The sequence below is a fragment of the Diospyros lotus genome, chromosome 4, assembly GCF_014633365.1.
Source record: "Diospyros lotus cultivar Yz01 chromosome 4, ASM1463336v1, whole genome shotgun sequence".
In the NCBI taxonomy this organism is placed as follows: Eukaryota; Viridiplantae; Streptophyta; class Magnoliopsida; order Ericales; family Ebenaceae; genus Diospyros; species Diospyros lotus.
In genome coordinates, this window is record NC_068341.1 from 12,409,960 (window position 1) to 12,422,522 (window position 12,563).

Sequence of the window (12,563 nt, forward strand, 5' to 3'; positions counted from 1 at the left end):
TAAAAAAGAACATGGCCACCCGTATTAAAGTCATTGAAACGAGCCAAAGAATGAAGGTAAGTTAGCAAAACGTACAACCATGCTGCTCATCAGCTGCTAAGCTTTTGCTTTCATAACTAATTTGCAGTTAACAGAAGTAGGTGGATAAGTAGATTAATGTAACAAGGAATATGTAAGAAAAGAGGCCTGCTTAAATGGATTACACATAAAAAGCATACAGGACTTGACATCCCCATAGACAGGGTACATGCTTGTACGACGCATTCTGGAGGTAGAAGCCAAACAAACTGCCTTACAAAGTAAACTAAAACTCTGAGGAGACACCCTACTTTGATTAAAGATACTACACCTCCAGAATGCAGCAAAGCGTCTCCTATTTACCGATGAACAATGTTAGCGGAATTGCTATCAACTAGCAGGAACAATCACGGTTTTCTCTTTCTTTTGGACTTCTTGTTTGAGTTAACCTTGAGATCAGGTTGTGCAAAAGAATCTGACAACTTGGCCCCTACAGCAGAACTCCACAGAGCCCTTTCAACATCTGATGGTGTGAATACATCCCCTTCTAAGCTCAATTCCTACAAATGGTATCACAAAACGACATGATTCCATCAATAGCAAAGCCACGAAGAAAGAAACATAAAGGGGAATCTCAGATAAGAAGATAGTATGTGCAAATATGCATGTGCCAGATACTTTTGATAGAATGCTACCAGTTTGGATATTTCTTTAGGGTAAGTCATAAAAGCTCTTAGGATTTTAATATTGGCAAATCCTGTGACTAGAAGACTTGAGCTGTAATTTTAATTTGGGCCATAGATATAATTCTCAAGGGGGTAAAGTCATGATAAAAGTCTTGAAGTATATTTGGGGCCAAATACATATTTTAGCCCCTATATTTGCATTTTTTTTTTATTTAGACACTCAAATTTGTTGTTGTTTCAATTACACTTTTAAACTATATAATTTTGAGTTAATTACACACCTAGACAAATTTGTTGAGCACAATAAATTAAGCATAGTTCAGTGGTGTAATTAAAACACCAAAAAGTTCAAGGGTGCAACTGACTTGAAATTGCATAGTTCAATGGTGTAATTGAAACAATAAAAAGTTCGAGTGTACAAATGGAAAAAACGTGCAAGTACAGGCGCTAAAATATGAATTTTGCCGATATTTGGTGCAAGCTGAAAGCCTGAAACAAGGTGGAGTGCAAATCAGGAAAACTTGACTGTTGACTTGACATTTCTCTAGTATTTCGGCCACAAGCTTTTAATTTGGAATCCAATTGAAAAGATTATTATGCCATTGGAAAGAAGACTTTGTGTCTAATGCAAATTTTCTATTCAAACTGTTTGGTTAGACTCCTCACTATTGGGGTCCCAATCCCATGATGATACTCTGAAGAGAAATTGCAAGGGAAGTCAAAACTAATTTTATTTTCATAGCTAGAGTTTTACCATTCATGAAGTTGACCTCCCTTATTGGGATTAAGACTTGTGATTGTTGTTTGTAGTTATTCTAAATATCACTCCTTGCTTTCTGCACATAATATTTTCACATCATATGAGTTCCATTTATTCAACATGTTAATTAATCTCCCTTGACAGAGAACTTATACTATATAGACCAACGCACATGCATTAATCATAGTTCTGAAAGGCGATAGGCACATCGAGGCACAAAGGGTCCTGGAGTCTGAGGTGCGGGGTGCAGTATTATTAAAGGTGCAAGGTGCACTAAGGCGCACAAGGGTCTTGGTGTAATACCCTAAATTTTATAAATAAATTTAATTAAGTTATGTTAAATGATTTATTAGGTGTATGTAATTAAATTAGTTAATTAAATTTACCTAAAGTGTGATTATGAAAAATATAAATAAATATATAAATATGAATAAAAGGATTAAATGAAATCATAATATGATTTAAAATTAATGAAAATCATAATTTTCCTTTCGTATGTATGTCGTGTATATGTAAATATATATATATATATATTAAAAAAAAAAAATTCCGAAAATCGGATTTTGCAGAGCAGTGCGCGGCCAGAGCATGGCCGCGCCTGCAAATTGTTTCTTGAGGGCAAAGGAGAGGATTTAAATGCTGATATGACCGAGGAATGGCCTCTGGGACGCGTGGCCGTCGATGGGGAAGCAAAGCACGTCGAAAATGGGCTATAAATAGCCAAGTTCGCGCTGCCCAATCCATTCGAAAATTTCGAGGCCTAGATCAGTCGATTGGGAGTGATTTTGTGAGATTGGAGAGTGGGGTTCTGATCTTCAAGACGTGGGCTTCGTTTCTGGAGAATTTGGAGGCCAACGGAGCAAAGGAGAAGGCAAATCGAAGCGTCGCCAGAAAACGCGCGACTCGCCGGAACCGAGGGATATTCGGCCGATTCGAGGTAAGTTCGATCCTATTTTTTTGTAATTTTTGTATCAATGTGTTCGTAATGTCGAGATCTAGAGATTAAGAGTAGAAAAATCGAGTTTAGAGATTAAATGGCCGGCCGGCGGCGAAGCTCTCACCGGAGAAGAAGAACCAGTCGGGCGCGTGAGCTGCACGCGCCCGCGAGTGGGAAGAAGGCGCGTGCGGCTCACACGCCCGCCAGGAAAATTAAGAAAAAAAAAAAAAAAGAGTAAAATTCTGAAAATTTTTATTAAATTTGAAATGTTGTTTGTGGTATATTGGTAAAGCAATTTTCTGAAATTATGGTATATTGGTAAAGCAATTTTCTGAAAATGCCAAAATTATTAATTATTTAAGTGAATTTTTCTATTATAGAAATAAAGAAAAATAGAATTTTGATTCTGAAAATTCCAAGAAAAATTTCAGAATGTTATAAGTGATATTTAAGAAATATTAGTGAAAAGAAATTGAATAAAATGAAATATTAGGTAATTATTATGTAATTTTAGTAGATTTTTCTATTATAGAAATAAAGAAAAATAGAATTTTGATTCTAAAAATTCCAAGAAAAATTTCAGAATGTTATAAGTGATATTTAAGAAATATTAGTGAAAAGAAATTGAATAAAATGAAATATTAGGTAATTATTATGTAATTTTAGTAGATTTTTCTATTATAGAAATAAAGAAAAATAGAATTTTAATTTTGAAAATTCCAAGAAAATTTCAGAATGCTAAGAATATATTTAAGGAAAAATAAATCTATGTTGTAGGTGTCCTTGTGAGCAAGGAGATTAAGAGATAGCCGCTTGGCACGTAGTTCGAGACAAATTAGCTGTAAGTATGTTGCCAGAATTTAATACAGTTATAAATGTAAATGCTCTTATCATATTGGCATGCTATGATATGAAACCATCATGTAGGCTGCATCAATGGCATGACTATGAAATGCATACATGCACAATGATACTGTTGATCACATGCATATGAGGCCGTAGGGAGTACGAACTGACACCGCTGGCCTATCAAGGGTGTACCCATACACCCCGGCTTCGAAGAGGTGGTCGCTAAAATGATAGACAGCATGAGGGGTGTAGTTGACACCTACGATGAAAGACATTGCATACACTCATAGCATTGCATTTGATATCCTTACTTAGATGATTCATCATCTAACATGGGTTCGCCCCTGGAACATTCAACGTTCCAGCCGGGACTTGCAGAGATGATTCAGAGAGTGGTGATGTGTAGTGGCACGATGTATCAAAATGCGAATAAATGTACCATGTTATAATATGATTAGTTTAAGATTTATGTATATTGTTCCATCATCAAACGCTTTATGTATTAACTTGTATTAAATGCCATGTACGATTATTAAATTATGCATGAGCAGGTTCGATTCAGCTTCCGCTTTGCATTTATTTCTAGTCTAGATATCTCATCTGGCACTAGACACGGTCTTAGGGAATTTTAAAATAATGTTCAAAAAAAATTTTTTAACCAAATTTCCTAAGGCATAACATGTCCAAGAAGGCGGGCTGTTACACTTGGAGCCTGAGGCGCAAGGCGAGGCGCGAGCCTGGTGGAACTAGGCGCAACTTAATAAAAAAAATAAAATATATATATGTCCTAGTTAAAAAAAAATGTATAAAATAAGTCTTAACTTCTAATAATATTTTAACAAGCATGTTATAAAAAAAATAAAAAATTCAACATATGCTAACTACTAAGAGAAATAAATATTAAAACAAGTTACATACCTGTGAATTCCAGCATAACAAATCCAAACATATTTCAGCAACCAAAATATATAAGTATCACAGAAGTTAAAAATATTTGTAAGAAAAGTCTTTAACTAAAATTAGATTAAATTCAAAAGAGGTTTGTAGATCTTAAATCCTAATTAAGATTAGATAATCTAAAAATCATCCTCGTTGTCAACATCAAGATCTAACATTTCCATATTCCCATCATCAGAAACATCATCTCCAATATCCTCTTCTTCCACATCATATCTCTCTTCCTCTTCATCTTTATCAGGTTCAATTGGAGCATTTGAAGTAGTAGCCCTTCTTCTACCCTTTGTCAAATTTAGAGTTGGAGCATTTAATCTAGTTGCATAGTGAGCTTTTTCAACACCGGAAGCTCTAGAAACATCAGCCCATGTTAAATCATCGCCCTCATGTACAAGTTCATTATCTAAATCATCAAGTTGGTCAATTGTCCCAAGCAACCACTCATTACTTTCATCAATTTCATTCCAAGGAAATGGGATCTATTGATTTACGTAAATTGAAGCGACGTCTCAAAGCTCTATTATACTTCACAAATACCAAATCATTAAGACGTTGTTGCTCCAATCGATTTCTCTTTTTATTATGAAGCTTCCATAATAATTAAATTAGAATTAGAGTAAGTTAAAAGATATAAGAAATCATCAAATTAATACTTAATATTACTAATAAGATTGAAATGCTTACATGCTCAAAGATACTCCAATTTCTTTCATAACCTGAAGAGCTATAAGTGAGACTACAAATCTTCATGGCAAACTTTTCCAAATTAGGGGTTCCAAAACCAAATTGAGACCACCATTCAACTGACAAAAACACATACAAATTAGCAATTAAAAATATAGATTATTGATCTAATCTAAATTAGATAATTTAGAAAACCGTGTTACCCGGTGATAATTAATTCCTTCCTCTAATACATATTTGTTTGCCAAATAACCCTTCAGAATTCTTATAAAAGCTCAACTCCTTCGAAAGTTTGTCTTGCACTTCTGCAGTGGGAACCAACCTCTCTATGCAAGCATACAACCATTCAATAACCTCGTTGTCTTCTCTAATACTTTCATTTTAGTAAAAAAATTATGGATTCAAATAATATCCAGCTGCATGTAAAGGACGATGCAACTAAACATTCCATCTCTCATCAATGATTTCAAATATTTTCTCGTATTTGCTCTCATCATCAAAAGATTTTGCAATGGCTTCTTTTGCCCTATCCATAGCAATATAAATATAAGGCATAGCAGGTTTGTCCTCATTATCCACCACTCTAAGCACCTTGACAAGAGGCCCAGACACCTTGAGAGCAAAAAGAATATTTTTCCAAAATTATTCCTGAAGCACTGTTTGAGCTGCTTGCTTACCTCGTGTTTCCTTTGCAAATCTAGAGTTAGTCCACTCTTCTGAAGTGAACATCTTCCTCAAATTAGCTTTTTGTTTATGAAATCTTGAAAGGGTGAGGAAAGCTGTGGCAAACCTTATTTTTCCAGGTCTTAGCATCTCTCTTTTTTGTGTAAATGATCTCATCATATTTAATACTTGTGCAGAGCTATATAGGTACCCATTGACTGAACATGCCTTCTGAAATGTGCTCTTAAGTCTAGGAATTTTAAAAATGTCCTCCAACATCAAGTCCAAACAATGGGCAACACACAGCGTCCAAGACATTAATTCAAGGAAAAAAATCATCCTTAATTTCAGTAAAAGTTAAAAAGAAAAAAATAAATTAGTAAAAGTAAAACTTACCAGCTAGAACATTAGCTGAAGCATTATCAGTTACAACTTGAACAACATTTGTTTTTCCTATCTCCTCCATAAATCGGTCAAGCAATTGATAAAGTTTCATTCCATCTTTAGCATAGGAAGATGTATCAATAGATTCAATAAACACACTCCATTTTGGACTATTTACCAAAAAGTTGAGCAAAGACCTATCTCGCTTATCTTTCCAACCATCACACATGATTGTACATCCATATCTTGCCCATTCCTCCCTATGACTCTTCATAATTTCTTTTGTGTGTTCCACCTCCTTCTTAAGATAAGGTACTCTAACCTCATGAAAACTTGGGGGTTTCATTCCCGGACCAGCTCGCCCAACAGCCTCCATCATTGGCTTAAAACTAGGGTAATTGACTGCATTAAATGATATACCAGCTTCATACATCCATCTACTGAACCAAACACATGCATTCTCTCTCAACTCTTTGTTGACATGACTTTCTATTGTAGTTTGCTTTTCTTTTGCATCCTTTTGATTACTCACTTTAGGTTTAGCAGATAAAAACAAATCAAGAGGCCATTTTTGCTGTTGCCTTTGTTTTTTTTGTTGCATAGATGATGCTTGTCCTTGCATAGGCCTTTTACCATGGTTTTGCTGTTGCCTTTGTTGCATAGTGTGTCTATATTATCAAAATCTGGCATATCATCAAAGTCATTCTTCCCTTTCTTTTTTGACATAAACTCTATAATTTCGTCTCTAACATGAGGAGGACATTTTGAACAAATTTCAACATTCCTATAACCTCCAACAAGGTGTTGTTTGGCTCGGTATACACCTCCTTTAATTAATTTCCCACAAAAATTACATTTGAAAGTGTTAAGGTCTTTGGGATTTACCAAACTATGATATTTTCATGCTGGATCTTTTCTTCTACCAACAGAGCTACTATCAGGATTAGGATCAATAGTGTTGGATGACATTTTAAATTTTTAATTCCTGCAAAATTCACAACATGTCAACAACAATACCACTCTAAAGACCATCTTAAGAAAAAAAAAAAAAATACCGAAAAGGGTCATTTGTCATTGCAGCTATGCAGCTCATGGGGCTGATTGCTGATGCAGTTGACCACTGTTATATTTATGAACAGTATTGAATTGGCATAATTGCTAAGGCCTAAGGGTCATTGGAGCCATGCAACTCATGCTAGTAAGAGCTGTTGACCACTATTTTATTTATAGAATAGTAATAAACTGTTAGGAGTAATAAAATAACTCCTCCAAGAACAAACAAATATCCAACAACAATAAGAAATCAATAGTTGCTGGCAGCTAGTTTACATACAACAAATCAACAGTTGCTGGCAGCTAGCTTGCTGCCTTTTTTGTTGAAACTTGTAACTCAAAACTAGAAAAAAAATAAAGAGAGGAAACAACAATGAACATACCTGGAAACCGTTGAAGAAGGGAGAGGAGAGCCGTTTGAAGAAGGGAGAGGAGAGCCGAGAAGGTAGATGATGCAGTAGGTTGTAGCTATGCTGTCCGTTTGAACTTTGAAGAAGAGAAAGGAGAGTCGAGAAGGGAGATAAGTTGTGAAGTGAAGCTGTGTTGTCCGTTTGAAGAGAGCAAGAAAAGCCGAGATGGGTGTTGTCCGTTTGAAGAGGGAGAGGAGAGCCAAGAAAGGTGGTTGTGCAACCGGTCCTATCTGTTTGAATAAGGAGAGGAGAGCCGAGCGAGAAGGGAGGGCTGTGCCGTTGCAGCCGTCCGTTTGAAGAGGGAGAGGAGAGCCAAGAAAGGTGGTTGTGCAACCGGTCCTATCTGTTTGAACAAGGAGAGGAGAGCCGAGCGAGAAGGGAGGGCTGTGCCGTTGCAGCCGTCCGTTTGAAGGGGGAGAGGAAAGCCGAGAAGGAGGAGGAGTTCTGGTTGTCTTGGAGCTGTGCCGTGACTGCTATGGAGAGGAGAGTCGAGAATAACCAAGAAGGGAGAGGAGAGGACAACTGCAAACTTGACTTTTGAGATTTCTTCTATCATAAGTCTCTTTGAATTCAGCTTTTTAGAATATCTTGCTTTCTTTTATTTAGGTTTAATTTGAATTAGGATTAGATTTGATTAAATATAGCAAGAAATACTAAAATTAAACTACATTAAACTGAAATTCAATTAAAACCAACCAAGCGCAGCCTTGGCACGCCTAAGCCGAAGGCTGCGCCTGAGGGCCTGGATGCGCCCAGGCGTGCCTGGGCAGATGTCGCACGCCTAGTTCGATTCTAGGCGCGCGGCTTGCGCCTGGTATCAAGGCGCGCCTAGGCGCGCCTTTAATAACACTGGCGAGGGGCGCCTTTGAGAAACAAGGCACACCTTTTAGAAAAAAAACTCAAAATCTTGTAAAATCATAATCAACTATCAAATTATCAATAATAACACATGCATATCATTTATGATTCATCATTTTCAAATTCTAAACTAACAACATCAAAGTTGATTCATTCATCATGTAAATTCTAAACTAGAAATATCGTCAAAGTTCAAACTCAAAGTCTCAAACTCAAACTCAAACAAGTACTAATCATCATACAAAGTTCTAAACAAACACACAAACACTACAAGTCCACAATCAAGAAAATGTTTTCATTTTGAAAAATGCTATTTTTCTAAGTCTGGAAGATTAGTGCATTATAAGGAGACATATAAGAAAATGTTTTCATTTTGAAAAATTATCTTCCGGTATTTTGATAGCTAATATTCACTATTGTTAAAATGATTTTTAATGAATTTTTCAAGAAATAGTAGGTATATATTTTGAGGGTGGTAAAATCACTAAATCCCGAGTTTGTATTAAAACCAAAATTCTATTTTCTTATTGTTATGGATTTTGATTTTTTAAATATTTTTATTGAATCCAAATAAAGGGTACTTTCTTATTTACATTTATATATTAAAGTAAATAGAAGATAAAATATAAATTAAAGAAAATGTGGACACTTACTGTAAATATGTTGTAATGTATACGTGCTGAAACTGAGAAGAGGGGAGGGCTGGAGAGGAGAGGAAGAGAGGATGCAGGCGCAGCTGGAGTCGGGAGGAAGATGGAGTGAGGAGCGAATTGGGTTGCCTAGGTTTTAAAACCTAGGTTTCATGAGGCGCGCCTCTCGCCCCAGGGCCTCACTGTGCAAGGCGAGGGCCTTGCTGAAATCGCCTCGCCTCGCCTCGCCTCGGCCCAGGTAAGGCACTAAACTGGCACCTTGCGCCTAGGCGCGCCTTTAACAACTATGATTAATCCCAAATATAAACAATCTAAAGATCCTCATATAAAACTTTATGAATTGCATACATACAAATCCAGTTGCATATGACTTATCTGTAGCTCCTCAAGTACAACATAATTTGTTAATACAAAATACATCATGCCACAGCAGTGATGCCCGAATTCCATGCATGTATCAGTCAAGTACATACAACCCAAGTATCAAATACAACATGGATACATAATCACAAGATATCATAATATAGCATGTCACAATATATAATGTCTTATAATCTTTGGGTCCTTACATAAATCACTATGATCAATTGCATCTTATCCTAACCAAATTCAATTGGTGACACCACATTTATAATGCCAATCAACTTTTAAAAGTCATATTGACAGTACAAATTCATGCAAAAGAATGTAGCAAAATTTTATGCCAAATGCACTTCCTAACGCAACACTCTAACTAGGGAATGATGGGATAATGTTTTAAAAGCATCTTCATATGAAAAAGTTTCATGAGATGGTAGTGAGTGAAGATTATTGATATGTAACCCAAATCTGATAGTCCAAAAATAAAATTCAATCCCAAATATAACCCTATAGCCCATTTATAATGCATAATTATGTAAGCCCCTCTATTAGAAATTAATATTATATTTATTTTGGATTTTCAATAACCACAACCATAAAAGGGGTGTAAAATCAAAAATGACCACTTTACCCCTATGATCACTTTATTTTTTACTTTACCCCACTTATTTCATATTTGAGTCACCAATTCAACCCAAATACACTAAATTTCAGCTTTGAAACTTTGGAGTGTCATAGTTTGGGGTTCACCCAAATCCACTAGTATTTGTTAGCTTGTGGTGAGGGTAAGATTTCAATTTGCACGCCCAAACAAGGCAGAAGAAAGGGAAGTTTTGAGACTATTTGGTTCCTTACTGAGTTTGGACTTCTTTAGTAATAAATTGAAAGCCAATGGATGCCTCTGTATGAAACCTTGGAAAGTTGTAGGAGGTACATTTATGAGATGTTACTGAGGGATTTTATTTTTTGAGTCCTTCAAGCAATGCAACATTTTCTCTAACAAAAAATTATGAGGCAGCAGGATTGCAAGACCACGTGGTTCACAATACAATGAACTAAATAAAGAAAGAAATTCAGATAACCTGACCTTTGCTTTATTCTGTAGCTTATCCACAAACACGAGATATTGCTTCAATGTATAATCTTTAGAGTTACCAATAGCTGCCACCATTGCCTTTTCACGATTTTTGTTCATGAACCAATTATTTATCAGTTTAAACCCAAACCAACAAAAGTACTAGACAAATAAAGTACAACGGCAACCTCACCTCATCAGACATGAAAGGTGCCACATCAGGGGCGTACGCAGCTAGAATAGAAGATGCAGTGGCTGGACCAACACCTTTCAGGATTGTGAGCTCTGTCACAGCTTTAGAGATGTCAGGTAGGGACTTGAAAGCCTTCTCTGATGCAGATTTCACTAGGGCCTCATCCAGTGACGAAACAAAGTCTAGTAACCTAGGCCTGAAATTCACTGATAATTCAGCAAATGAACACACAAATATCCAAACTAGACAAAATCTACATTTCAAAGCTTTCTCTCTTTTTTTTTTTTTTTTGTTCAAATATAAACTAGAGATATAAATGGGACGTATATAGAAGGTTAGGTGGTGAATTAGATACATAAATTGGAAGTTTCCAAGATTATATTCATATACCTAAGTAAGTTTAAAGGGGAGTGAGAATTGAAAGGTTGTATTCATGAATGATTAGGTGAATGCATTGCCATTAAGATGAAGTATACATGGTTCTATTGAGTAGTATAAATGGATCCTTGTAGCAAGGCTACGGCCAAGCTGCCAAAGTTACCTAATTCAGCTGAAATATAAAATAGCAATAGGCGAATACACTTGGCATTCCTCTAATAACCCAATTTTACTCCAAAGTTTTGCAAAACAAACAAAATTTCATACAAAATTCATTATTTTAAAACACCAACAAGCTCTGTAAAGCTAAACAACGTAAATCTCATTAAAGCAGCTCCAGTACTGAATTTGAGAAATTGTTTTCAGAACCGAGGAAAAGGAAACTCTATTTTACAGAATTTGAAAGAGAAGAGGTGTGAGGCTACCTCCATTTGCCACGGGTGAGCTTCCATTGCATGAGCTTGGAGAGCTCAGAGGTAGTGATGTAGGGATTAGGGTTTCGTTGGTGGATGAGAAGAGGAAGCTCATTGGTGTAGAACTCATCGAGCGAAACGAGGTTGGGTTTGTTGAGAGATTCAATGCGAGTTCTATAAGAAGAGAGGGCTTCCCTCCACAGGCCAACGTCGGCGCATTTGAACTCCATTTCTCCCTGCCGGGTACCAGCTCACTAGGGGTAGGGGTTCGTCTGCTTTTAGATAATTTTTGGGGGGTGATTCTGAAATGTACCATTTTGGTTTGTTTGAACTTAAATTGCTAGTGCTACTTTGCATAAAATGGGCCTGGCCGCCCAATAGGTGGGCCGGAGGGTTCAAGGTCCACAACACCGTTGGGCAAGGATGTAAATACATTTTATCCCAAAATATAGGCCGAACAATCGAGTAAATGATATATTGAATTCGTATTGATCGATCATGAATTTGATTCTCGCACTGTGCAGTAAGGTAAAGCCTCACACCTGCGATTTATTTCTTCTGTCGGAATTGAGGGCACGAGCGGTAAAGACTACACAAGGGCGATCATTCTAAGAATATAAATATATTTTTATTAATTTTATTTAAAATTAAATAAATGTAAAACAAAAATCTATGTATAAAACTTTCTTTAAAAATGACATAGGATTTTTTCGGCATTGAGAAACACTATTTTTTATATAATTATCTTGACTACTGGAATAACAATATTCAAAACAATATAGGAAATTATTCTCCGTACTTATGTCTATCATCTCTCCTTGATTAACTTGTAGCCTAAAATTTACTGGTTAAAACCTCTTGTTTATGGATGTTTTGAGAAACTAATTGAGCCAACTTAATTAGATTGTAATGATGGGGTTACACTAATCCTAATAAGGGCTAATTTTTTTAAATATCGTAACACATTATAGATTTAATTAACTAATTGTTAATGTTAAGGGTGCAATTTATGACTTTTGGCAATATCAAAAAAGAGATAAAATTGTTTTAATCTTTCATGTGGTATTTCAATAAATTAAAATGCCTTAATAGTTTTTTATTAAAAAAAACCCAAGAGTTTCATCTATTTTTTATTAAAATTAACTAATATTTGATCGACCAATGTTCTAGTTTGATTGATCAAAGATGTCCAAAATACTACTCTTTGAAAATTTGGTCTACTGCAATCAAAAGTTAGT

At 35.7% G+C, this 12,563-nt stretch overlaps 1 protein-coding gene across 1 annotated transcript; it reads right to left on the reverse strand.

The window, feature by feature from the left end:
* Positions 1–173: 173 nt before the first annotated feature.
* LOC127800608 (uncharacterized) lies at positions 174–11,626 on the reverse strand. The gene is made up of 4 exons (XM_052335318.1): positions 11,338–11,626; positions 10,535–10,730; positions 10,354–10,440; positions 174–578 (listed from the first exon to the last, which is right to left on the reverse strand). Exons 1-4 carry the CDS (start codon positions 11,553–11,555, stop codon positions 426–428), a joined length of 654 nt encoding a protein of 217 aa, XP_052191278.1. The 5' UTR covers positions 11,556–11,626; the 3' UTR covers positions 174–425.
* Between the last annotated feature and the right edge of the window lie 937 nt (positions 11,627–12,563).